Here is a 27,762-nt window from a genome sequence, read left to right on the forward strand (position 1 = left end):
TTGGTTTAATTACAACTGATTTTATATTGATGTGTATTGCAACAGGAATGTTGCTCTTGCATGTAGCGTGGTTTCCTTAATAAAAGAGAAAAACAACTATCACCCACCAAAAAAGAAATAAATAAAGGCTTTATAAAACACTGATTGTTGTTTACCAGGACAAGAAACTGGGGAAGAGTGGAGAGCAGTGGTGAAACTTGGCATGTTAAATGTTTCTTTTATGGTCAAAGAAGAATACCTAGAGCTGGTGATACAACTTTACTTTTCAGATGAAATAGGTTATAGCTTTTAGAAGCTCCAAGAAATAATTTAGGCTGGCTCTATATCACAGAATCATTAAGGTGGGAAAAGACCTTTGAGATCACCTGGTCCATCCATCACCCTGCCACCGATGTCACCCTCTAAACCCTGTCCATAAGCACCACGTCCAGCGTTTCCTTGAGCACCCCCAGGGACGGTGACTCCACCATTTCCGTGGGCACCTCATTCCAATGCCTGACTGCTCTTTCTGAGAAGAAATGGCTCCGTGTTGGTTCGTTAATGATATTTTTAATAAGGTTTGCAGTCTCGATAGCCTGTTACTGCCGTTGTACTGGCGTGCTTGGGCTGCGCGCACCTTGCGGCCAGTTTCACCTGAAGGATCAATGTGCTCAAAACAAGCCTCGAGCTTTTACTTTTATGCTTGTTTTACTTTCAGCGTGGTGGGGTGGTTGTGCTTCAGCTTTCACCCCTTTTTATTCCAGCGGCAAGGACCACCCGGGCTCCCAAGACGGGCATGGAGGAGAGAAACCGCGAGACGGCGACAGAGCCTCACGGCACCGAGGGTCAAACCTAAAGTGCCTTTTTCCTTCCGTCCCTTAGGACAGCCCTTCCTCTCCTCCAGAGGGAGCCACCACCGCCATCACCACCACCACTACCGAGGGCTCCGCGGCCCGCAGCCCGCAGCCCCTGCTCGCCTCACGCAGCCCGCCCGCAGCCCGCACCCGCGGCCATGTTGGCCGCCTGCGGGCCGCCATTCCGCGCCGCGCTGCGCCGGGCGGCGCCCCCCGGCATCGCCGCCTTCCACAGCTCCTCCCCGCGCCCCCGAGGTGCCCGAGTCGCCGTGGTGAGTACCGGGGGGGCGGCAGGCCTCGGGAGATGCCGGCCCCGGGGGTGAAAGGTGGGTTGTGCAGCGGGGAGGCGGCCCGGAGGGGTTGGGGGGGGGGTGTCAGGGCTGGTGGAGGTGGGATGGCGGCTGCGGAGAGGGGCTGGGGGTGGGAGGAGGTTGGGGTGGTCGGGCACGGGTCGGGGGGTGTAAAACTCCCCGGACGGTGTTAGATTTATTTATTTGCCCCTAAATGGAAAACAGAATCAAAAATCGGAAAGCGGAAGGGCCCTTGTCAGCGTTAGAGCGGTGGAATTGTAGTTTCACGGACACAAAAGCACTGACGGAGCGATCTGGTTAACGCCGGGATGTCAGGGCGCTGTGGCAGCAGGGGGCTGGGCGCGGTGAGCTGAAAGCCCCTGCAAGTCCCGTGTCTCTAAATAAGACAGTGTCGGTTGGGTTTCTGTTCGCGTATCTGTTATTAGAAACTCTCAAGTTTCTAAAAACCGAGATAAAACCAGGAGGGAAGAGAGGAAACGAATACTTTTCATTTCGATTTTTTTTTTTCCCTTAAAAAAAACAACCAAAACCCGCAAGTGTTCATATGTGTGTTTTCAGGAACTGGAGAACCATTTGGATTTTTTGTTCTTGTAATCATTTTTTTTTTTTTCATTTTCCCCCTTCTTTACTGTCTGAAAGACTCCCTCCACCTGTAGGATAATTGGTGATTGCTTTGTGCTTTTCATTCTTCAGTGTCTCTAAGCAAACTGAATTATTAGCATAGTAATAAGGTATGGTTAATAACATAGCATAAGTAGATTTAAAATGATGTAGCTATAATGTGGATTCTCAGACAAAATGCAGCAGGCAAAATAGCTTATCATAAGTACCACTTGAAGTGTTCTTCTCTAACACTTGTATTCGATGTGCATCGGGATGAGGATGTGTTTCACACCAATAAGGACACTTCATAAGTAGACATATAACACTGAAAACTGCCCATTGTATGCATGATAAACACACATCTAAGGGTATCATGCAAGTTTATAAACTCTGAGGAACAAACACACATAAATGTTAGTTATCTCTGAGCCCTGTCTGCGGTCGGTAGCTATAAATAGGGAATGCCAGCTCTGCTGTATGTCAAGTGGCAATGCCGGGACTAATAGTGTGATGTTGATTGGCTTAATAAAGAGCTTGTTGCTAAGTTGTTGGGTTTTTGTTTATGTTCGTTTTACACTTTTTAAATTCTACAAGGCCTGTGAAAGGTCCTATAGGAACTTTGGTATCACTTGAAATACCTACTTGATTTTCTTATTGCAGGTCCTGTCTGGTTGTGGTGTCTACGATGGCACAGAAATCCATGAGGCCTCAGCGTAAGTTGCTTTACAAAACTGTAGGCTCAAAAAAAAAAAGTCTGCTTTTCATTAGAGCACTGTTGAATTCAGTTCTGCTCTCTGGAGTCAGATTTGGACAGAAAGATGTATGATAGTTTTCCTTCAGAGTCCTGTCATGGGTGTGTGGAGCTGCGGTTTTGTCACAGCATAACTGGGAGCTCAGGCTGCATTCTTGCAGTACTCAGTGACTGTCCAGATGCAGAACAGTGCATATAATGACAGAGATGTGAATTTGAGAGACACTGTTTTTCCCTCAGAAACAGAAATTCAGAGTTCCAGAATCAATTTAAGTAGAGATAATTAAAGGCTTCATTTAATAATCAACATGAGTTTTCATTCCTGGGGCTAAATTTAATACTGTTAATTATTATTACTCAAGTTAACTTACTAACTCTTAGTATTCGTTACTAAAAGAAGCTTCACCTAGACTTGGATTAAGTTTATTCATAAATATGTTAATGGTGGGACTCTACTGTAACAGCTGGGGACTTGGAATGAGGAAAAAGTTCATACTGTACCTGGTTGCTTGCACAGGAGCACAGAACAAATATCTTGTCGCTAGCTTGCCTAACTGCCTCCACACTGACTTTCAGGTCTGAACTTTGGTACAGTTTTGTGGAGGGATTTTGCTGCTTCATGTTCTGTATGCGTTGGTGGGATGTGTGTCAAAATCAGATGGGATATTTGTAGCAAGACTTAAGAGCCAGATAAAGCCTCTCTGCTAAGGTTTTCAGCATGTTTTATCTCTGTTTTTGTAGCATACTGGTACACCTTAGTCGTGGGGGAGCTGAGGTTCAGATGTATGCTCCAGATGTTCCTCAAATGCATGTTGTTGACCACAGTAAAGGGCAACCAGCTGAAGCTGAGTCAAGGTAAAATTTGTTTAATGAGTTTTCTGTGTGTGCTGGGTCTTGGCCTGATACAAACGTAAGTGTTTTTCAGGTGTAGCAGCCTGTAACTGAACATGGAACACTACTTGCTGGCTTTAATAGCTTTATGCTAGCTGGTGTTTTGTTGGAGACATTTTTTTATTAAAAAAAAAAAAAAAAAGTTGGGGGGGGGAGGTTCTTATATAGTCTCTGGGCCTCTGGTGTGGAGATTATTATATAGTCTCTACATGGCTGTGTTTCCCCAGTGGTGCTATTTTACAAGCATCTATAGCTTCAGTATTGAGTGCCACTGTTCTTTCTTTCTTCTTTCCTCTTCTTCTGCCAAAACTTTCTTTATGTTCTTTTCATAGAATGATAGAACCCCATCGAATGGGTTGTGTTGGAAGGGACCTTAAAGACCACCTGGATCCACCCCCCTGCCATGGGCAGGGACACCTCCCACCAGCCCAGGCTGCCCAAAGCCCCATCCAGCCTGGCCTTGAGCACCTGCAGGGATGGGGCACCCACAGCTTCTCTGGGCAGCCTGGGCCAGCACCTCACTGCCTACACAGTGAAGAATTTCTTCCATACATCTAATCTAAACCTACCCTCTTTCAGTTTAAAGCCATTACCCCTTGTCCTATCGCTACACTCCCTGACAGAGTCCCTCCCCAGCTTATCTGTAGGCCCCCTTTAGGTACTGGAAGGCTATTGTAAGGTCTCTTGTGCACAAGTGCTTAATTTGTCTCATTTTATTTCCACTTCTTCAAGGAATGTTTTAGTGGAATCTGCAAGGATTGCTCGTGGTAAAATCACAAGCCTGGCTAAACTTACTACAGCAGACCATGATGCTGTGATATTCCCTGGTGGATTTGGAGCTGCTAAGAACTTGTGAGTGCCAGATAAATATTAGACTCCTCTTTGATGCACACAGTAAAATCAAGAAACAATAAATGGCCTTGTTTACTACATAGGTAACTGCTACTTAATAAGGAAAAGTTCTTTCAAAGAGTTGAAATTATGTGTTTAGTGCTATTTGTGGTGATTTCCACTCATAATTTTTATTGGCACTATTACATCCTAAATTTTCCCAACAATATTAATGGGAGTTCTAGAGTTGAGCTAATGCACAAGAAGTCCTTTTTCCTTCACCCTGGTGTGACCCTTTGAGGTTGACTGAGGCAAGTGAAGGTAAAACTTAATTAGTTTCAGGTGCTTGCTAGCATTATCCTTCTTTGTCTTTGTGACAGCCTACCCAAAAGTTCTCTCATGCATTAGCAACAATAGAACAATGACTAACTCAAAAAAAAAAAAGTCATTTGTTATCCATGTGGAGCTCAAACAGTCTTGTTATTGACCTGTCATTTTATTGGCTTTGAGAAATCTGTTGTTTGTTTTGTTTTGTTTTGTTTTGTTTTTTTACTTACGGGTTTTTGTTCCTTGGTAACTTTGCTGTTTTGCTTCTCAATAATCCTACAGAGCTGATACAGTAATTCTTATTTCCTGATATTTATTTAAAGTAAGGAGCTTTCTGACATGCCAAAGCTTTAGAAGTGAGTCATTTTGGCCAAAGCACTGCTGGCCAACTGCAGCATCGTTCAATCTTTTTAGAAAGTATTTAAGTTTTGTGCTAACCCTCGAGAGCCAGATCCAGGGCAGATAGGCATCCCTATTTGTAGGTTTGTAATGCAGTATATATATATATAAATTTCTTATTGTGGCAGATCTACCTTTGCTGTTGATGGGAAAGATTGCAAGGTGAATAGAGAAGTTGAACGTGTCTTGAAAGACTTCCACAAAGCAGGCAAACCTATTGGGTATGTATGTTAACTGGAGAGGGGCATTTGTATGATAGCGTGAGCATGGAGACTTACTTTGTCTTGTGGAAATGTGCAGCTGTTAACTGTTGTAACTAGAAAAAAACATCTTTGGTTTTCTATCAGTGGTAGCTTATTTTTAAAACGTGTTTCAAGGTGCATATGTGTGTGTAGGTGTTTGTTAAAGAAGAGGCTAACAAATGTTGAGTGGAAGTTGCCCTGTGATGCCTTTCAGATCTGTAAGACTCTGTCCATTTGAATCTTGTCAATTATGAGCATGTTTTGAAGGAGTGCCATCACAGAATCATTCTTGCAATTCCTTTTGTTGCAGTCTTTGCTGCATTTCACCGGTCTTGGCAGCAAAGGTTCTTTCTGGTGCTGAAGTAACTGTGGGCCACGAAGAAGAGGAAGGTGGCAAGTGGCCTTATGCTGGAACTGCGGGAGCCATTAAAGAGCTGGGAGGAAAGCACTGTGTGAAAGAAGTGACTATATCCTTTCCTGTCCATTTCCATGTTGAGAGACAGTTTTCTAATGTGTCCTTACAGAAATGAATACCTGCAGGATCTGGGCTTTTCTGCTAACACTGTAGCTTAGTGGGAATGCATGGTGTGTAGTGGGTAGCATTTAATACGGTGCCTGATTAGACAACAGTGTCTTCTGTACACAGCTGCATAGTTTGAAGTAGTTCTCAGTTGTTGCCATAGAACTCCCTTGGACACCTGGTAACGCAGTCAGGCCAGAAATTGCACATAAGACTGGCACGAGTTACAATTAGCCAGTTATCTGTGAGATCTTTCTTCTTTTCATGGAGGCTAAAGCTGTGTTCAGACTGTATTCAGAGGGATTTTACTGCAGTTGGTAAGTTTCATAGGTTTTCTTGCGTTTCTGAGTGCCATTGCTCTTGTAGTGTGTATTTCTGGCAAAATAATTCCTAATGTCTCACATTATAGGTTGCAGCTGTCTTTACAGCTGGGCAGTATAATGTATTTGGAGGTGTTTATTTATGGGGTAGTGGAGTTGTACGATTTTTTCAGCGATGGTTTATTTTGCAGACAGCATATCTAAGTGAGACGTAGGCTGTGTTTTCCTTAACTTCCTTTCACGAAGCTCATGTGGATACAAAAAACAAGGTGGTGACCACCCCAGCATTTATGTGTGAAACAGAATTACATCATATCTTTGACGGCATTGGGGCCATGGTAAAGAATGTGTTAAAATTAACTGGCAAGTAAAGTGTCTGTTTTTAACATGAAAACTTCAGGAATGTTTAAATATAGGGTGTAGTATTCAAAATAACGTGGACCAATGGAAGTATTTTCACTTGCTCGTCCTGTTCGTACTCTAATAGTTGGTTACATGAAGCTGATTGATTCCCAGCAGCACCATGGGGTTGCCCATGTGCTTCCTGAGAGAAGGGCTGCAGAAGGGCTTGCAGAGAACAGGCAGTCTGTCCCAAGGCACTGAGCATTGTCTTGAGCTTTTTCAGCTGGAGAGAGCTGTGCAGATGTGTTTGGACACCAGCCATCACTGCACCCTTGTCAAACCCTTCCCATGAGCACAAAACCCGACTGAAGGCACTTTCAGAAACTGAGGGCAAATGTGTTGTAGGGACATAGCAGATGTGGTGGCGGTATATCTAGTGGACAAAGAATGGGAGTCGAGAGGAATTAACTCTGAACTAAAAGCCAGGGGCAGTTGGCAAGGGAACTGACATCTTCCACATGCTAGTGTCAGCTTCATGTTAATTAAATGGAAGAATAAAACATCCATCTTTTTAAAGAAGCCTGTTATCACCAAGGAGCCATTCTGAATATCAGCATCTTAGCTGTCACGGTACTAGCCCTTTGAAAAATTCCTCCATTGGTCCACTGTAGCTAGAAAGGTCTTGAAGGAGAAAATATCTGCTGATGTGACGCACAATTTTTAAGGATAATACCTTTTAATAAAGTAGTTGCATGACTAGCAAACAGGTAGAGGAAGAAATCTCAAGTTATCCTCACTTCCCTTGCTTAAGGGTAATAAAGCTTTCTCCAAAGAAGTATTGCTGAATGTCTGAAATAATGATGTATAAATAAATTAATTTCTGCCTTTATGTCATCCTTGTTCCTCATTTTTGCTTGATAACTGCCTCTGATAACTTACACTGGTTCATACATTCTAGAAGTTTTTCAGTTTTTCAGTTCCCTTTACATCTATAAGACATTTACGTATAGAATCCAGCTGAGTCTCCTTCCTTCCCTTCCACACTACTTGTCACCTTTCTGTTCATCAGAAAGCAACATTTCTCAATGCAAATGAAAAGACACCCCTTACCTTGCACTACAGTTTCTGCTACATGACAGGCGTGCTGAAGGGAGCCCGTATCTTTCAGGGAGGATTGGGTGTTTCATGAATTAAATCTCTGTTTCATGAATTAAATGTCTGTGGCTGAAGACTCACTAGGGATGTGGAATGGCAGTTTGTGGGAGAAGAAAGGAATGAAACACCGAGTGGGCATTCTCGGTTAGTTCGGTGAGTGTTCATGGAAAACGTGTTTGCTTCTGGAGCCTTTTAGCATGTATTTTGTCAATAAAAATTGTGTTGGGATTTCGAAGAACTGAAGTTGCCCTTCAGAGGCACTGTGTTCTTGGAGGACTGCATGGAGATCCTTTGTGCAGACCACAAACTCCAGCGTGGTTACAAAGAAGTCGTGCACAGTCGTCATGATAGCAAAGGTGGTTCAGAAAATGGATTTTGGACATACACTGAAATGGTGTTTTTGCTTGTACATCAAATTCTGTAGGAAATCTTCAGTATCAGGTAGTTAAGAGTTAGGATATTTCTTCCACAAACTTTGTTGGTACACAAATGGATATCTATAATATCAACTTGGAGAGGCTTAGCGGAATACGCAAGAAGGTCTGAATGTCACAGAAAATCCTCAGGCTTTGTTTGAATCAAAGAGCCTTAAGAATTGTTCACATGAAATTTAATGATGTTTCAAAAAGCCATTACCTTTCCTGCATCTGCAGGAGTTTTAAATTTGGTAACATCAGAAAGTATCACAAAACAGAGGTGGTGTTGGAACCCCCAGAGTACGGGGAGAACAGCTGCTGCCTGCGTACTGTCATCTGCTGTTAAGAGTGATCTAAATCAAGCTCAACTTTTTCTGTTGGGGACTGAGTTAAATCTTCTTATAAGCAACACTTGCCATTATTGGGGTTGCACGTATGTATCTAGGGTTTCTCATGTCAGCAGTTCTTGGTAAATGCAGCTGTATTGGCATAAACTTTCCTTTATTCGATTCAGGTGTGCTGAGAAAAAGTGGGTGTTTTGAAGAAACTGCTACTAGCATATGTAGTTGCAAGTTGCACCAGACAGTGCTGCTTTTTGCCTCTTTCTAGAATCACAAAATATCCTCAGTCGGAAGGGACCCACAAGGATGGCTGAATCCAACTCCTAGCTCCACACAGGACCACCCAAAAATCAGCCTCTATGTCTGAGAGCCTTGTCCAAACGCTTCTTGAACTCCAGCAGGCTCGGTGCCATGACCACTGCCCTGGGGAGCCTGTCCCAGTGCCCGACCCCCCTCTGGGTCCAGAGCCTTTCTCTAACCCCCAGTCCCAGCTCCATGCTGTCCCCTTGGATCCTGTTGTTCTCCCCTGAGAGCAGAGATTGGCAAGATCTCTCCCTGCCTCTGAGGTTCTTGAACAGAGTTACTCAAGCAATGAAGATTGCTAATAATCCACTGTGTGGATTATTATCCACATTATCGAGTACTGTGTTCAGTTTTGGGCCCCTCGCTACAAGAAGGACATCGAGGTGCTTGAGCGGGTCCAGAGAAGGGCGACGAAGCTGGTGAGGGGCCTGGAGAACAAGTCCTACGAGGAGCGGCTGAGGGAGCTGGGCTTGTTCAGCCTGGAGAAGAGGAGGCTCAGGGGGCACTTTATTGCTCTCTACAGGTACCTCAAAGGAGGCTGTAGCGAGGTGGGGGTTGGCCTGTTCTCCCACGTGCCTGGTGACAGGACGAGGGGGAATGGGCTTAAGTTGCGCCAGGGGAGTTTTAGGTTAGATGTTAGGAAGAATTTATTTACTGAAAGGGTTGTTAGGCATTGGAACAGGCTGCCCAGGGAGGTGGTGGAGTCACCATCCCTGGAGGTCTTTAAAAGACGTTTAGATGTAGAGCTTAGGGATATGGTTTAGTGGGGACTGTTAGTGTTAGGTCAGAGGTTGGACTCGATGATCTTGAGGTCTCTTCCAACCTAGAGATTCTGTGATTCTGTGTGCTGTTTGAAGCAGATAAAGTGTTGGTCACGTTGACCACTGACTTGGTGACTTCCAGGTTGGATTATCACAGTCCTTTATGCTTAGAATCAGGTGTGTTAGCTGAAAAGCTCACCTAATTTGACATACCATCTCATCTGCTGAACAGAAGCAATACAAGGTCAAACTGTACTCCAAAATGGTGATTTCAATTCTGGTGACTGTTTGAGAGCCAGGGTTCTCAAACAGTCACCTCTGTGCCTGTACCATTTCACCAGGCAATTAGAAAAAGTGAGCTACCTGTATGGTGGTGTCGGTGCTGGAAGCTTGGGCATTTGCTGGGGACAGGACATAATGATGTGCATTGGGGAATTCAGAGACAAAAATATTATTTTCCAGAAATAATCACATTTCAGAATATCTTTCCATCCTTCTTCCAGAGAAAATATTTTGAAATGTGAAAGATTCAGGAACCATTCCCTCCTCTTTATTGGCGAGTTGCTGTAATTCCACAATGTTGTGCAGGGTATTAACCTTTGATACCCACTGTTTTTTTTTTTTTTTTTTTTTTTTTTTAAGGTTTTGTATTAATACAAGATTTTTAAACTTTGATGGAAGATGTAAGATTGTTGTCTTGGCTTTCGGCCAGTGTAAATTCGGAGGGAAATTCCTTGTGGGTTTAGAGACTAACAGAGACATTTGTCTGTCGAGTTGGGTTTTTCCTTTCCTTCTGTAGGGCTCTTTGGATCTACTCAGGGGCTTGCTAGTTGAACCCAGTGGGTGGAAGTTTGTGATCGATGTGTTTTTGTTAAGTGCTTTCAGAAATACGTCAAAAAATGTGCATTCTTTGGGCCCCCACAAGGAGGCATGCGCTATCTGGCTTACGGATCTTGCGATTTTTGATCTGCAGGAAGTGTTTAATAATTTTGTCTCACTGAAATACAGTGGGAGTTGCCCCTCCAGCTTGCGCTGCTTTTTGAGTGCCGTGATGGGGTTATTTTTTGGGGTGAGGAGATGTTACCCATCAGTTGTGTTTCTGCCTGCCCGATTTTACCGTGCTCATGCACAAGAACCATTTTAGGAAACGTTCCCCTGTGGATTGTTGCAATGCTCACAGATTTGATAACCATGCCTTTTTTTTTTTTTCTTTTTTTTTTTTTTTTTTTTTCTTCTAAAAGCAGAAATGAGAATAGGGATTGAGACGTTCTTTTCGTTTTTACGCCGTGGTTTGTGGCTGCAGGAGGCGGTTTGGTGAACGCACTCAATGCCAGCAGGGGGCACCTTGGGAACAGCAGCGCTTAGCCGGCAGGCACCATATTCCAGCTGCTGCTTCCTAATGGCATTTTTATGTTAACGTTTTGGACCCGTAAAGGGAATCAGACAATTACTGCTTCCTGCTTGTTTAACAAAAACAAATGGAAGTCCAGTTCCATCATAATGTGTTTGTCCAGCTGTCTTGCAAAGACTCGTTTCTTCGATACCGCGCCTTCTCATTTATCTCCGTGAAAGGATAATATCAAACACACCCCTATGAAGCCACAAAACTTTCCTGCGACGTAATTAGCATTGAAAAAATGAGAAAAAGTGGATAAAGTGATAAAAATACATAACGTGGTGGTGGTGTGTATTTGTTTTCTATAATAGTGCTTTTATAGGAAGGTGACCTAAACCCAAGGTTTGTTGGAGGTTTTGGAGGGACTTTTATCAGGGCAAGTAATGCTCCTGGAAGGAAACTTCTTGTTCTTTCAAGGGTCTGTATGTTTGCAAGCCAGCATTATCTTACATGTGTGTATGTGTGTATATATATATATATATATATATTTATATTTATATATATTTATATATATTTATATATATTTAAGAGTGGCAGCTTAGATAATCCTCCATCTGCACATAATTGAGAGTTTTCAGCATTCCAAGGCTGGAGTGATTGTTTTGACCTGTCTTTTTTCCTCCTTCACACGGCTTTCAGTGGCAGAGAGAAGGCTTTTCTGCTGCATGGGGCAGCCTAAGTCCTTGGAAGAAATAAGGAACTGATATTTGGTTATCTTTTCCAAGGTGATTTCAGTGGTGGCCAGGATCTCTGGGGGAAGAGAGAGTGAAAGAGGGGAAAAGAAGGGCCTGAACTTGGACAGTCCCAGAAGCTGAAACAGAAGTTGCAACAACAAGTACATGACCCAAAGCAACATAATTTCCAGCTACATGTTTAAAAAATAATTGCCTTCCATGCATATTTTCAATATTTTTTTCAGTTCATTCAACTGCAGAGCAGCATGCTATGTGAATGAGTGCCCTCAGACGTGGCAGAAATAGCAGTGAAAATTCTGCACCGAAAGTATGACATTCATGTCTTGCTGATGATCTTTATGGGCCATTTCTCTTGCATCATATGGAAATGGAAGGAAGTCAGTGAAAAGCATTAATCACGAACCTTACTGTACAGTTAGACTACAAGAGGAGCAAAGAAACTCCTTTTCGTTTCCGTTTTACCAGTGTCACTAACATGCACGGAAAAAAATATATAAACTTGCTTTAACAGCCTTTTGTTTTCAAGAATAATTCACAAGGGGTCTATGAAGTAAGTTTTATGGTAGCAGATTTTCAGTCTGTGCTCTTACCACATGAAATGGGTATGTGCAAGGTATTGCAAGTGAGAGAAGGCGAAATTCCACCTTAAATGTATGAGTTGTTTTTGTGCTCCTTTGTTTTCAAAGCTATCCCTCTAGTTCACAGTGAAACTGGAAAACAGAAGTAGTACATGCTGCTCGTGGTCTGCAAAAAAAAGACATTTGCTTGTCGTGTCATCACCCAGCCAGGGAAGGACAAATCAAGGTCTGCCAGTCATTTCAAGCCTTCCCTTGCAGTCTCACAGGAAAGCTGAATGGTGGTAGTATATTGCCACTGGGAATGGCGTTAACTACAGCTGTGGGAAAATATGATAAACAGGGGTGCTAAACATCCCAAGCACCGTTGCAAATCTGAGTCATAAAAAAATAGGGTTACAGGGACAGCTGGAGGTCATCCAGTCTTTGTCCCCCCACCCTTTGTTCCTCCTGCCATCATCTGCCTCTGTGCTTACTGTGATTCATGCTAGTTTGCGTGGGCAGGGAGAATCGCTTCTGGGGGTGAAAGAAGCCGAGGAGTTAGGGAACTTGGGGCTTCCTCATGAGCATCAGCCAGCACAGTGCCAGCTCCTGAACGTACAGCTGGGCTGTCCTTCTCCACAGCAGTGAGGCTGCTCTAGCCCTGCATGCCCACATCTATTTATTCAAGTAATTATTTCTTTGCTTGACCAGGAAACTTTTGCAACTCACACAGCATACATTTGTGATTGGAGGTGCACTTTCATTTTGCCTGAAGCACGTTTTGAAAAGTGGGTGGCTGCTGAAGTGGCTACTCAGTTTTAAAAGTCATTCAGCCCTGGAGATGAGGGTGAGCAGTTTAGACGTCTGGGACTGGTGGACCTGTACGGATCCCACCCTTTGAACTTTCTGATTGCTCAGGGAGCGTAGCAAACTGTAGGAGCAGCTGGAATACAAATGAAGAACTCTGACATGATACCACACCATTGCTTTCACCAATTGTTTTATTTTTATTTTGTTTGTTTGTTTTGTTTAAATATATGGAATCTGAGACGAACAGTGGGAGGGCAGGACACAGAGAGACGATCACAGTATGTACAATTCTCATATTAAAATCTTTTCATGAAATGGGACCCCAGCAGCTCTACTAAGCTGCTCTATACCCAGGGCAGACGAAGTTACCAGCTGAGAGCCCTGCAGCAGCAGCACAGGCTGCGTGTGGGATTTTCCCTCTTCCCCTCCCACGGGGAAGGGCCCTTAACTAAAGAAAGTCAAAGGTAACAGTCTCCTTTACCTCAATGGATACCATTTTAAGCACTGCTTTCTTCTGTTCCTTTCCTTGCAAAAACAATCCTATCTTTCCTTTGGAAAGAGGGTGGAACTGTTCCGAATCCAAATGACCCACTGGGTGTCCTTAGGAGCCGCTTTGCCCCAGCTGGGGGCTCAGCCACAAGGGCTGTGTTGCTCTCACCTGGCGGGTGCAACTCACAGCAAATAGAGAAAATGCTGAATTCAGCCTTCTGAGGACTTTGGCTTAGTTAGAAGTGGGTTTTGTAATAATCCATCACTTCCTTCCGCTGTGCTGATGTTTTCTGAACTTTCATCATCTTCCTCTGTCAGCTTCACCCTTCTGATGAAGAAGTAGTTCATTTTTTTAGGAAAAAAAATATTGCTTCCGCTTGTCCGTGACGCTCGATGCTAAAAATAGAAGCTAAAGTTCCACAGCCTCGAGTTTCATATGGTTTCCATCCTTATGTTTCACAAAGTGAGCCTCTTCCTACTTCCAGTTTTTATCTAACGGAGTAATTGCCCCCTCTCCTGAAGGAGACGAGTTCTTAGGCAAAAGATCTCACTAGGGCGACCGTGTGTCCTTGTAGCTCTGTCAGTCATTAAAACAGAACCATAAAATTCAGAATAAAATGTTAATACTGTAGCACCAATACTGGTCTCCAAGATCCAGATGAAAAAGCAGGCTTGCCTCCTGTGAGTTTTGCTGCCTCCGGTTTTCCGGAGCACCAGAACACGAGACACAGACACCTACTGCTGGCTCTGTTTTCAGATGTTGGTGTCTCTTTCAGGAGCACTTGTCACGATGACCTTGCAGAGCTCTTCTCTCCAGCAAGGTGCTCCTGTTGAGGACAGCTCCAAAGGGGAGGTAAGCTTCCCCGTTTACAAGCGCCAACCCGCCAGTGTGACCAGGAGATGAAAAGAGAGGAGTACGTCCAGATGTGGTACATTGCCAGGGCTTCTTGGGGAAATCTGGCTCTGTCCTGGAAAATGGAAAAAGAGAAAGTCTGCATCAAAACAGTGGCTTGACAAGAAATGTGTTTGAAATTTGTGTCAGAGATTTTTATATGAATGCCCTCCTGGAAGATTGCTTATAAAATCATAGATTTTGGCCCATTTTCAAAATCCTACTTTTTGTGCATATATGTGTTTGTGCCATACAGAAAAGCCAGCTTTGAGGTACTGTGATAAATTATTTTTTGTCTTTTGTAGAGGAGGCACAGACACTGAGCAACAATTAATACAACTTCCACTTCTGAATGGCTGAGAATATTTGTCCAAAAGCCTGATAGAACAACAACCAAAAAATATAAATAAATTATAATTCCATACAGTGAGCCTGAGGTAGGCGTTCGATGATCTATATAACAATATAAAAATATAAAATATGAATATTTTATATTTATATAAATATAAAAAAGCCTAGGCCATGGAGACTCAGATGGCAGTAGCACTGTGTAACACTCTTTGCAGTGTGGATTGGCATGAACCACAGAACAGCCTTGCCAAAGCTGGTACCTGCAACGCATGAAGAAGGTAGTACAAAAGCAAAAAGAAAAAGATTTTGAACCCCTGACTTAAGCAGTACAGAGGTTTTTTTCCCCATAGCTGTTCAGGTCAAAGGCCTTCTCTGGGAAGATGTTTTTTTCTATACCAGTTTTTAGGCTACTCCAATTAGTCTGGTATCTCTGGACCTGCAGGCAGTGGCTTTCGAAGTGTTGTACTCTTGTCACCAGTGTGAGTTTCTCCTCCCCCTCTCTCTGGAATGAGTATGATGTATTAATGTGTAAAGAACAAGTTAATGTTTGGAGTCCTCAGTAATGCTTTGAAGTAACTATCAGGAGATAGCAAATCTCTTGGTGTGTCATGACCTCTGCCAGGCCTATGCACTTCCCTTTGTCCCGGTAATAAACTTAAAGCCAGGTTTCTATTAGCCCAGAGGGAATCTCCCACAACACGGTGACAGTAAAGTGACAGTAAAATCAGTCTCTTTAAGATAAATAGGAAAAAAAAAATCAACCCATCAAATAAATGAATAGAAATGGAGCAAAGGTGAAACAGATCAAAATTATTCCAGTTTTATAAAAAAAAATTAAATATCTGCTGATCTGGTTATAATAACTGCACAGCATGAGAACTATTTCTGCACAGAGCAGCCTTTTTGCTCTCAGCAGGTCTTTTAACTTTTCTAACTCTCTTCCAAAATAGCAACTAATATAGAACAAATTATTTTCCTGCCTTTCTTAAGAACTTGCCAAAAATAAAAAAAAGCCTGTGTGCTATGCCTTTTTTTTTTTTTTTTAGCTTTAAAAATAATGTTGACAACAGAAAATATTTTTTTCTTTTTGCAAAAACGTATGTTTTGAAAGTTAGGCTTTTGTTCTTTCTGCCATCCACCCCTTTCCCGCCCCCCCAAAAAAAATCCAGCAGTAGAAAAGCCTTCAGATGTGTAAGGTTTGCGATTCAGTTTATCCTACTATAGCAAAGCTGAAACACTCTCCCTTCTCCTAATCTTTTTATTTATTCATTTATAGAAATAATTTTTCATGGTGAGCAATTATTTCCATTGAGGAAAAGTTGTCGGAGAGTCTTCAATGAAGCCAAATATATATAAAATGATCTCCTTTAAATATAGGCATATTTATGCTCACCCGACTTGCATTTAATTTTGAAAAGGTTTCATTAAAAATTTTGACCCTTGACAATCTGATATTTCTCATGGAAGGTAATAGCTAGAGGCATTCTAGCTCCTGTTCTATTTGCTCTTACGATGTCTTCATGTAGTGTTGTGCCACTGAAGGCATACGCCACCATCTTATATGTAACTTCATGTTCTATGAAGGCCTCTAAGCCAGTGAGAGGAGTTACATTAGGTCTAAAAAAGACATTTCCTCTAACTTTTAAGATTGCTTATGGCCCATGAGGTATAAAGCTGAAAGTTTCTGCATGATAATGATGAAACACTTCAACAGTTCTCTTCTTTAGTTTCCATTTGAGTTTATTGCCACCCAGTCTTGTTGCAACATCTTACTGTGGCTGAACATACTACATTAACTTTAATATAATGATTGCCATGTAATTGATTATATCTTTCAGCTACGCTAAGCAAAATACAAATTACAGCCATTAATTTTTATATGAGAAAGTGTTACAGGTTTGATGACACCAATTTAAGACTTTGTAGAGCTAGTGTGAATAATTTGACTTACAAGCAGGATTTTTTATGGGAGATTTTCTTGACCATGGCAAGTCAGGGCTGGACGGCACTTCTGTGTTGTATGTACTCAAGAAGTGTTTGTAATTGACCTTATTATTGTTACTTCTCTGTAATGATTAAACCTAGACTTTAGCATATGCTTTGTATTTTAGAATTGCTGTCAGATGACGTCTACTTAAATTTTCCTGAAGGACATTATGTAGTCATCATTCTTGTATTTTTAGCGTATTTATTACTCTGTTTACCGAAAAATTCCCCCAGATCTAGTAGTTCATTTATACCAAGGTAATTTACAAAGGTCTTATCTCCCAGCATGGAGTGGCTTCCATGTTACTTGTGTTTTATTGATTTTATGATGCTCTTAATGGTGGCTAGCTTTATGGACTGGGGACCACTGGCACTTCAGTATTCCTTTTTCTGTGGTCTAGGTCTGTGTTGGTGGCAAAGGTAATTTTTCCCTGTCTGAACAGCTGGATCTAAGTTTGTATTTTGCTAGAAGCATCTTGGACTTTCTCTATTCAACACAGTTTATCAATCTACCAAATTCAAATTCAAACTAATAAATTTAATTAATTTAATCAAAGATAATCACTCAGACACTTAGCACATTAAGGACTGTTGCCTTACCATGAGGGGAATGTGTCTCCACAGTGCTAGATCGATCTGGGGAAAACAAAACAAAACAAAACACAAAAATTAGTTATTTGTTTAACCTTAGGAAAAAGGTCATCAATAATTGATCTGAGGGTTAGCAGTTTTTCTGAGAAGAATATATTTAACAAATAAATTGAAAGTTTAAGTGTGATTACAGAATTAAATCAGAAGAAAAGATGTTTTACTGCTCCCAAAAAACGAGATAATGAAAACACTTTGGTTCTGCATTTTCAAAAAAGAAAAAAAAAATCAATTTTGAAAACTGCAAAACATTTCACTTTTAGATTTGCTGAACAAAAGTATATCACTTTACATTTCAAAAGCATTTGTCTCTTGAGAATTATGTGATTTAAAACAAAGATAAAAAGGGTGTAAATGTCTTGAAAAACAAATATTTTCTCTTTTAAGCTGAATGAAATGTGTGTCATTGACTATAATGAAAATTTCCAGTCAATTTGTACAAATAACCTTAACAAACTATGGTTTCTTTTGACTTTTATCCCCTATTTATTTATTTATTTATTTATTTATTTTTGGTCAGTCAACTGATCAAACCAAATACCCAAGAATTCCACTAGCCATGCTTGTAAGTGATTCAAACATGTTAGCTCAGCTGTTTGGCATTATTCAAGTGAGGGTTATGGTCTTGGTCATTTTCCTAGGGAAGAAAAATAATATTCTCGCTTCATGAGTTCAGCCTTGCCATGGCTACAAGGCAAAATGTTCGCAAATTCGCAACTGGCTTCCTGTCATCTGAAAGGGTATTGGCCTGGACTTTGAACTGCCAGTGGTGAAGCTAATCCTGCTTCACGGACCCAAGTACAAACAACGAAATGAACTCCCCCATCCCCCTGGGAACAAGGTGGATCCAGAACAGTACAGCACCCCAAGTAGCCAAATGCTTAAAAGTCTAGAGACCTCATTAATATCTCCTGGACATGGAGGGGAAAGAGCCAGGTGGCTTGCCCTCAGGAGTCCTGCTAATTCTGTGGATATGCTGTGCTGAAGCGAAGATGCATTTATTCTTCTTCTCCAGTCATATTCTTCCAGATAAAGCGAGGAACAGAGTGAAACTGCATGAAGATTTGCTTTAAAAATTTAACAATGGCCATTATGTGTGGCTTGTCTGCAAGAAATGCTTCCCTCAACAACTTCACTGTGAACTAAACAAAAATCTTACCCGATACATTGAGATGAATCTTAGATTTCTCTGTTGGTGTGGGATGATTCCCAGACTGCCTAGAGATGCAGGAATATACAGCTGCATCCTTTAGCTGGACATTGGAGAGCTTGAGGGAAAAGTTGCCGTGCTTCACCTGATCCAAAAACAGACTGGTTCTGCCGCTGTAATTTGCATTCTGGAACGTTGGCTGATCTTCCCCATTGTGAAAAAAATGCACTATGTTAGACTCTATCTGCCAGAAGAGCATCAAATGGGAAACATCCAGTTCACTGGGAGAGGCGGTGGTGCAAGGCAAAATGACACTTTCTCCAACAAACGCATGGCACGTTACGTCTGGTTGACCTGGAATAAAAACAGACAACTTCCTCAGCACACAGCAAAGCTAGGGACACCAACTTTCCTATACCTTGCCTTCCTCACATTGTTACTGCCTCTCTTCCCAGCCTTTTCCTCCCTTTTCTTCAGCCAGTGTCCTCCTGCTCCCAGCTGGGCAGGAGGCAGCACGTGCTGTGTAGGGACTGGGGGCTACGTGTGCTCAGTGCCCAGGAGGACAGATGATGCTGCATGCAAATTGCACCCACTTCATCACCTACTTGAACTTGTCTCCTCAGCTGGTGATTTTTCTCCTCAGTGTCTATGAATATTTTATAATATTTTATATTATAAAATTATATATTTTTATATACTATAATTTTCTATATTGAATAATCAGATAAATTAAGCAGTCAGTTCAAAAGGGCAGGAAGGGATGTGGGGATGTGAAGACAGATGTGATTAAACAACTTTTGGTTTTGGAGGAAGTCTGGCTGAAGAAAAAAGGAGAAGCATGAAAAAGGTGTTGCTGTTGTCAAGAGAAAAGTCCTGGAGGAGTTGGATCTCCCCCAGCTCCCCTTGCTGCCTATCCCGTCATGGCTCCAGACTCGTAAATAAGGTGGAGAGTCCCCCTGGAAGGAGCCTGACCTCGTGAAGATGGCCTGACAGAACAGGGCTCCTTTCTACAACTGTGTCTGGGTGCACTCAAGGCTCCTGCTAACGCTTGTGTCTGGGCTTCTCATACTCTTTGGGATATTCTCCCAGCAGCCCCAAAAGGCCTGCCATTCTCCCTCTAGCTCCTTTTCCAAGGCCTCAAGGAAATGGACTATTAGTCCCTGGGTATGCTCTGTACATGCGGCCTGAGTGTGTCTGGCAGAAACGTTACCGATCAATTCCAGCAAATGCAAGAACCGCTGTGAACGTATCCTGCTGGTGAGCAAACAGGCAGGCAGAGCGGGAGGCCAGGTTTCTATGCATTTCTACCGGGTTTATTTATTTGTTTCTTGTTTGTTTGTTTTTAAAGAATAAAGGCAAGAGTTAAAGCGTGGACAACCAGGTATTTTCAGCGCAGAATGAAATTAACGCTTTGACCAAACCTGTTTCACAAAACGATGTTATAAATTAAAACACAGATGAATTAATTTGGATGGGAAACTTTCATCCCCAGCAGGGAGCAAAAACAAAAGCAGCATGAGTTTGGGATTGCACCAGAGAGAAAAACTACATTTCACTGTGAAACAGCTCAATCTGTTTTCATGGCCAAAGTTCTGAGAAGCATAAGGGGCAATTAATCAGACTAAATATAGAAATAAAATGTTCTTGGTGGCACCGTAGCCATCCCAGTGTTGTAGGCCTGTAAGCCCGCCAGACCTGTGCATGTATTGGGCTAAAGACCAAAGAGAGCCCCAGTTCCCTCTTGAGGTCTCTGATACCGGCCAGGGTTCAGCTGGTTGCATGCTGAGGGCTACGTTTCCATATTTATCAGTGTCTGGTCTGAGGCTTGTTTGTTCTCACATTGTGTCCTTCCAGACAGACATAAAAGCAGAAGGAAAAGTATCATACGGATCACTAAATCACTGTGCTGAGTGTCTTCTATTAAAAATTTTTCAACATACATCTGCTTTCCTTAGGTTTGCAGATTTTTCTGCTGAAAATCCCAGTTTAAACCTGCCCCACAGTTTAAACCTTTAGCTAAAAAAAACAACATAGGGACCAGAATTTCAGTAACATCCAAATCATTGTCTTATTATTTTATTTATAATCAAGTCCAGCACCCACTGCATTGCATGCTTACTGCTAGAGGATGTATGACCCTGCATGCCCCAAGGAGGCCACCTCAGCTCTGCAATTAGCAATTAGTGCCCTGCAATTAGCAATTAGCGCTGTACCCTGGCACAGCTGGAGGGCCACCACCAGGTGAGGATGGGTGAGGAGGGGAGGGAGCAGCCTGAGCCCCATCCCTCAGCACTTGGGGCCCCAGGGGGCTGAGCAAGGCTGTGCTCGGTGGTCTCTCCAACGCAAAGCCATGTCTGAAAGAGGGTTATTGCTGGCTGTGTTTGGCTACAGAGGGAGGATGAGTACGTCTGGAGCTGCTGCAGGTGTTTTGTAAGCCCAGGAAAAAGCAAACCTCCTGAGGGGCTTTCTGGTGGGGTGAATCCCGTCCTCAGGATGCTATTAGGAGTGCTAGCAGTGTACTTAGCTGCACATAGGTGAAGAAAAGACAATCCCAAGGTTAGCGAAACTTGTTGCTTTGGGAAAACAGACAAGCTTTTTTTAACGAGGGAAAGAGGAGAAAAGAGTGCCTGTCCTATCTCTGGATTGTGCTCACTTCTAAACTCGATAGCGGCTTTGTAACTGCATCAGTTTTCTTTTTGTCTCTGAAGTCTTTTTCTGAAGACTGAGGACAGCAGTGTTCAGCACACCTAAGCCTAGCATAATTCTTCCTTTCCTGCATGAGGTGTTATACAGGTTTCTTAACACTAGGAATGAGCCTGTAAACACCCATGGGGTCCAACCCACCCTGCCCTAAGAGGAGGCTCTGGTGGAGTTGCCTGGAGCAAGAACAGGTGATTGAAATCTGGCTGTAATGAGTTAATTAACAGAGCCTCCAGGCTCATGAGGCCCTTCATAGATGGGAAGACTTCTGAACACCAGCTGAATATAAAAGCCAGCCTTGAGAAGGAGGCTGAAGTTATGCTTAAGGCTGATGAGGTGATGTTTTGTTAAGCTTCTGACATAGTCCTTGATACAGCAGAAGGTGTGGAAGTAAATTTTCCTGACCAGGAGACTGAAGCACTTGTTCAGTGAGCCCCAGGAATGGTGGCGGCTTGCTGCTGGGATGTGTGGAGCAGGGTGAGCAGCACTCATCTATCTACCTGGAAAACTCGGTGTGTGTGGCCTTGTGCAGATCTCTACACTGACAAAAATGTGTGTCAGCACACAGCTTGCGCTTGCAGATGTGGGACTTGAACATAAGGTGAGACTTGGTTTTATTTCATGTTTTTGTTGTTCTAAAAACAACTTGTAGTTTTAAACTTGTTGGCACAAGATTCAAGATTATCAAGGTGAAATTAAGAGTGGTAACGTGGCCAATTCTTAGGATTTCCATGATGAACAAATACTGCTGCCTTGGTATTCAAAGTGTGGTACAGGAAAGCTCCTGAAGATGTGGCTTTTTTGTTGCTCTCTCTTCCCCCCTCCTGAAGGTGATCTGTGGCAACCATCTTTTTTTTTTTTTTTTTCTCAATTGTGTATTGGTTGCACCAGAGGAATGTGAGATGCCAGGAGGAGATCCAGGATTTATGCCTTGTGGAAAAGGGCCTGGGAGTGGAATGGAAGGCTCTTGAATTTCTCTCTCTCTCTTCCCTACCCACCTCCAAGTTCACTCTGGTAATGCTAGTGTAGTTTTGATGCTAGACAAAGAAAGTTACAGAAGTAAAGTGATAAGCAGAAAAATGTTCTGGTGTTAGAAGTGTGGCAATGAGAAAATTCCCGTGTTTTGTTTAGTGAGTATTTATGGATTCAAACTGAAAGGTGTTAGCCTGACAAGGTAATCTTGTATGATTCCTTACAGGATAGTGTCTCACCTATATGCCAAAGTATTTAAAGAAGGGTAGGGGGCTGTTTGCAATCCTAATTGCTTGCTCAGAAACACAAAATTTGAACTTCCTTATTTAAAGGGGAAAAATGAGTCAAAGGTTAAGCACTTCAATGGCTCAGAGTGTTTACAGGTGCACTCACCTACTGAAAGACCATCCTGAGTTGCAATAGACTTTCACACAGCTCTACAGAAACATGTGAAAGTTTTTCCCTAAAAATGCTAGCTGTGCTTCTAGAAGAGTGGGAGAGACCACTTCCAGATGATGTGTAACCTTCTGGGCCACTACAGCACCTGGTAAAATTGGAACATTTCTGAACAAATGAAGGAGTCTTGACCCTGCACAGAGGTCTTAATGTTGCTCAACTTAAGCTTCAAATACAGAAATTACAGGGAGTTGCCCCTGTAGCTTGTGGAAGACTCCCTTACCAGCACATACTAGCATATCTCTTTAATAGAGAAGGCCATGATATATAATGTCAGAAGCCCAATTGTGCTAGAATTTGGCAACGTGTATGCGAAGATTCAAGGGGAGAAACGGTTGGTTGGCTCCAGTCCTTTTACTTAACTGGATATCCCTGTAGAAAGCCATTTATGAGCTTAAATGAGGAATAAAAATGATACAAGACATCTGGGATTGTGAAGAAGGAGATTCCAAGCCATCCTTAATATTACAGAAATGGTGGAGTGCTCTAAGGATGTGGTCAGGATGAACTTTATAGGTGGAGATTTGTGAACCTGAAACACCTAAACCTCATAAACATCTATTTCAGATAAACCGTATCTCAGAGTTATTGCCTGCACTAGTAAACCTTGCACTGTGATGAAATAAATCCAAAGTAAACCATAGCACATACTTGTTCTGCTCAAAGATTCCCAGTGGATGATTAGCATAATTGCAGTTTGAGTATTTATGTGTAAATATTTCCACAACTCTTAGAGATGTATTATAGTGTATTTACCTTTGGGTAGAGATGCGAACAGCAAGCAGGCAACCATCCAGAGAGTCTCCCTAATAAAATGAGAGAAATAGAAATGCTGAAAACTTTGTTGGAATGCTAGAGAAGAGATCAATGCCTTTTTTTTTTTTTCTTGGCATAATTTATGCTCTGTTTCACAAATTCCTCATCTGTGAAGAAAATTTGGATGCAGAACTGGATGGCTTAAAATCCCTGTCTTGCTTTGTTGTCTCATTTTGGTGTGTGTTGTAAATCCTGCCTGCAGATCTGAGCTTTCTCAGTGGTCATAATGGGATGGGGCTTCAGTCATAAGCACAAGAACCACAGCACCCTCTCATGTGGGCAAAGTTAACTGGATATACGTAGCCATAGTTTACTCCTTAAATTATTCTCTATTGGTAATTAGGCAAAATTATCTCTGCCTACAAACTTCAGCTGCTTTGCAATATGAGAAAAAACATAGCTTACCATTTCATTTTTGTGGCTTCCCACCTCTTAGGAGCCTTTCCACGTCACTAACTTCACCAAGCTCTCCAGCTGCTCCTGTTGTCTCTACAAAAGCAAAAGAGTGAAATGTGCTCTAATTTTTGTTGCCATAAGCATTTCTCTAGAAGGGAATAGGATATTTAGTAGTGCTTGGTTTTCTGTGGTTCATTCTTTCTTCTTTCACTCTGTGTAGACAATACTAGGAATTTATTTTCATATGTAGGGTGGATATGAGTCATAAACCATGCAGTGACCTGCCCTGAGCTTTCAGCCCACTGTGTAGGATTCTTGTTCTGTAGCCGGGGAGATCAAAGAAGATGGTGAAACCTAGTGGGTATCATAATGATCAAGAGCACTAAATGCTGTACCTCAGACTCTATCAAATACGGCCCAAGCAGCATATCTACCAACAAAACGCAGTTGTACCTGATAAGCCTGTAGGGGAAATACTGATTAAAAGAGCTTCTTCTTTGAGGAGGCTGTTAAATCAGGTACTTTCTCAAAGAGGGGGGAAAAAAAAAGGCAAGGAAGAAAAGGAGTGTCATTTTTGGCTTCCTCTCCCCATCTTCTCAGCACCTTGTAGTTTAAGGAATACGAATATCTGATTGATGTTTCCTCCCTAGTGTTTACTCCAGAGATAATATGGTGAAAGTAGTGGCTTGGCCAAGGTCCTTTTCTCTTTCCACTGAGTCAGCTCTGTGAGGGAATGGTGACAGAGCTGTTCTTGTGCCTGTTACTTCTGGTGAAATCTAGTGAATCTTCTAGTGGAAAGTGTCCATACCCAAGGCAGAAGGGTTGGAGTTAGATGATCTGCAAGGTCCCTTCCAACCCAAACCATTCTGTGACTATGAAGTGGTGCTTCTTGGGGTAAGCAAGATCCCAAATGCAACCCTGAGGGAACCCACTAGTCCCGCAAAGGCTGAAATGTGTGTGATCATGCTCTAAGATCTAATCTCAAGAGCTAGATTTACGTGCTTCTCTCTCACTCCTCACGACAAAGCTCTGGTTTCATTTACCAGCTGTTTCCTGATACACAGCACAACCCATCTGGCACCTTCTTGTAGAGAGCTGAATATGAGCATCATCCGGGATTCCTTCCCTGGCCCTAGATCCTGAACTGTGAAGGGCTGAGCTTGGGCTGTGACATCCTGATGGATGTCTTCTGTTCTGGAAAGCTCAAGGCATCTCCCAGGCAGGTCAGTACAGTCCTTGTTGTGGTGGAGGTTAGCTTAGAGTTAAGCTCAGTGTGCACGACTGATGTTTGAGAGCTGGCACAAGGCTGCTGACGCACTACTCTGTGGTGGTTTGAGAAGAGCAAGCAGGTGAATTGGCTGACACAACTGGTGCAGAGAAGGATTTTGTCCAGAAGTGTAAGCACCATGAAACACTTGGCTGTTTGACTCTTTCTTCAAGGATTAAAAACAATGTGCCTTGCATGCTTTTGATGGCCTTTTCCTGTGGTTGCCTCCATCTCCATTGTAGTGGTTATTATTTCAAGCAAGGATATGCATTTATGCAAAGTGAGCTTATTCCATATGTGTTTCCTTCCTTTAGAAAATTAAACTGATACACTGATGGTATCCTCCCTCTCAGCTTTGTAAGGATGTTCTGTTCTACATAAAGCTGCTCTTAAAAAAAAAAAAAAATATGATCAGCAAACTTATCCTGTGCTCTAGCCCCAGGACAAGAACAAGGTGATCATACAGGTACCAGGGCTCCTCTGCAGCAGCAAGGTCTCTTGCTGGGCTGAAGGAGGACAGCTGGGTGGCTGATGCTTTGCAGCTGTGCTCTGCGGTGGTCCTGCAGCTGTGCCCTTGCTCTCAGTTAGCAACAGGGTGTCCTTATGATATCTCTTATATAAAAAGAACGCAAAACTTAGGATATGTGGCCAGCTAGGAGGCCTGTGTAAAGGTATGGCAGCAGCAGACAGGAATGACCCTAAAGTCAGAGCCCCTAGAAGTGATGTCGTTTCACTAGAATTGATGTAGGTTTTATTAGCCCTTTTCTAACAGTTTTGATTCTGACTCAAGAGCCAAATGAAGGCTGTTGTTCCAGCCAAGCCAGCTTGTTTTGCTTCACTGGCTTTGGCTGCTTTACTCACACAGAGTCCCTGTGGGGTTTCTGCTTCTCACAAATGTCTGTACAAAAGCCTTGGTTGAAAGAGAAGTGGGATCAGACCTGAAATACCAAACTACATTGGGCTTGCATGTGAATGTCTGCCTTTCTTTTCACCCACGTGCTTTTGTTACTTCCCTATTGAAGTTTAGGCTTGTGCATAAAGAAGGAGCAAGGAAGGTCTTGTTCTGTGTATCTGGCTTCTCGTCTCTAACTATGGGAATGTTTCAGACTGTTCCTGCTGGAGCACCTGACCCTTAATTTATCTCAATATACTGCTGTGTATTTGAAATAATATTTATTTCTGGATTGAGCTGAAGCTGCTTGAAATGGAAATGTCTATGCTGAACCTTCACCAGGATTGTTGTTGGTATGCTAAAGAGGAGATCCAGTCAGTGCAGTTCAGCTGGTGTAAGGTGTTCCAGTTACTGTATGGAGCAGCATCTGAAGTGATTAGGTTGTTTGCTCTTTCATATCTATTTGTTTTATTTTTAAGCACGGGCTTATATCAAATGGAGGTATAAGAAACTAATATATCATATTTGTTTTATGACTTTTTTTTTCAAATTTAAGGCAATCCATTTACTTTTCATTTTTATCTGACAAAGGAATTATTTAGGCATGTTTCTTTTGAGAGGCTAAAACAGTTAACTGAGTAAGACTTCTCAATGAAAAATAATTTCCAGGAGAATGAATACCTCTTTTTAACATCCTAACTTGCCTGAAGTAACTAAGGCATGTGAAGTGATTAAAGCATATGATTAAATTGCAAAACTTGGAACTTCTTGGCAGCATCTTTGTTGTGACGTAAACGTTAGATGGGTGTGAGGCCATTAACTGAACATGTTCACTCAGCCTGCAATAAAATTAAACCAGCCAAGTAGGAAAATAAAATGTTCCACGTGCCCACAGACTAGCATGGCTTTGTCACAAAGAAAACTGATTCAAGCTGTTTCCCTCCACCAGGAGGACAAGGATACTCAGTGCTGCAGGGGGGAAAAAAGTAACATTTAAACTCCCTGTAAAATAAGGAAATTATATTTTTCAGGAGTGCTCTGTTAACCCTGGAAATAGCATTGCTGCAGTGTGTTAGGGATGCTCCTCTGTGAACAACTCTGCTAGTCAGGACAGCTGGGAGAGCAGGAGGGGAAAATGCCTTGGGTAGAAAATCTGTGCATGAGTCAAGGGCCTGTGCTGTGTGCAGATGGCTTTCCTTTTCTCTATTGCCTCAAGCCTTTCCGTGGATTCTGTGGGCAGCTGTTTCATCAGAGACCAGCAGTGATGAGTGACACAGCTGGAGTGTGACCCACCTGTGATTGTACCATGGGGCAGCAGCTCTGGTGGCTGAGCAGTCAGGCTATGCTACCAGGGAAGAAAAAAAAAAAGCAGCTGGCTTCAGCTGTGAAAGCTCCCGCTGCAGAGAGTGGCCAGTTTGGGATCTAGAGCAGAAAGGATGTTTGACCTGGGAGGGAGGGCTGGCTGAGGAAGATGCTGGAACCCTTTTGACACTGAGGAGGTACCTCTGTGCGGTTCTTGCTGGGTATGACACCAGTTTAAAAGCTTCTGTGGGCTACGTGGGTGCAACATTTGCATGTTATTTAAAGGGACCAATCTGTTTGGCATCTTTTCCACTTGGTTCGCCAACACCTAGCACTGGCTGAGTAGCACAGGTAATTCTGCTGGGCATGGAATAAATGGTGGTACAGGCTGGGGCGGGCGCCAGCTAGAGGAGACGCCAGCAGTTCTGGAATAGTTGGCCAAAAGCACTTAGCAGATGAATGGAAGCCACTCTGCCAAGAAGGAAATATCTCCTTATGCATCTGGCAAAGTTTTTGCAGCTTAGTCACCGATGGTTTCTTCTAGTTTTTATCCTATGTGCCTTTGGCTTTCAAAAATAATCTTATGCTAACTGGCTGCTGCTACTCATGGTTGGTGCGGGGGAACACCATTCTCCCTGTCT

At 42.6% G+C, this 27,762-nt stretch overlaps 2 protein-coding genes across 2 annotated transcripts in view; one reads left to right on the plus strand and one right to left on the minus strand.

The window, feature by feature from the left end:
- The first annotated feature begins 503 nt into the window (after positions 1-503).
- On the plus strand, positions 504-7,259 carry GATD3 (glutamine amidotransferase class 1 domain containing 3). Its single transcript, XM_068685546.1, has 7 exons — positions 504-532; positions 862-1,105; positions 2,408-2,460; positions 3,240-3,353; positions 4,122-4,241; positions 5,075-5,167; positions 5,499-7,259. Exons 1-7 carry the CDS (start codon positions 519-521, stop codon positions 5,716-5,718), a joined length of 858 nt encoding a protein of 285 aa, XP_068541647.1. The 5' UTR covers positions 504-518; the 3' UTR covers positions 5,719-7,259.
- Positions 7,260-12,977: 5,718 nt separating this feature from the next.
- LOC137858096 (butyrophilin-like protein 8) overlaps positions 12,978-27,762 on the minus strand; it is a 34,772-nt gene continuing 19,987 nt past the window's right edge. Inside the window, exons 3-7 of the mRNA XM_068685559.1 lie at positions 23,670-23,753; positions 23,205-23,254; positions 18,330-18,674; positions 17,123-17,158; positions 12,978-14,261 (exon numbers count right to left, since the gene is read on the minus strand). Of these exons, the coding sequence (XP_068541660.1) occupies positions 14,161-14,261; positions 17,123-17,158; positions 18,330-18,674; positions 23,205-23,254; positions 23,670-23,677 (540 nt within the window). The 5' untranslated portion in view covers positions 23,678-23,753 and the 3' untranslated portion in view covers positions 12,978-14,160. The remainder of the gene's footprint in view (positions 14,262-17,122; positions 17,159-18,329; positions 18,675-23,204; positions 23,255-23,669; positions 23,754-27,762) is intronic.

The sequence above is a fragment of the Anas acuta genome, chromosome 1 (assembly GCF_963932015.1).
Source record: "Anas acuta chromosome 1, bAnaAcu1.1, whole genome shotgun sequence".
Taxonomy (NCBI): Eukaryota; Metazoa; Chordata; class Aves; order Anseriformes; family Anatidae; genus Anas; species Anas acuta.

What these genes read in the sequence shown, in the direction of transcription:
- GATD3 (XM_068685546.1), top strand. An exon ending in GAGGTGCCCGAGTCGCCGTG is followed by an intron (nt 1,106 to 2,407) that starts GTGAGTACCGGG and finishes TTCTTATTGCAG; the next exon opens with GTCCTGTCTGGTTGTGGTGT. An exon ending in AAAGCAGGCAAACCTATTGG is followed by an intron (nt 5,168 to 5,498) that starts GTATGTATGTTA and finishes CTTTTGTTGCAG; the next exon opens with TCTTTGCTGCATTTCACCGG.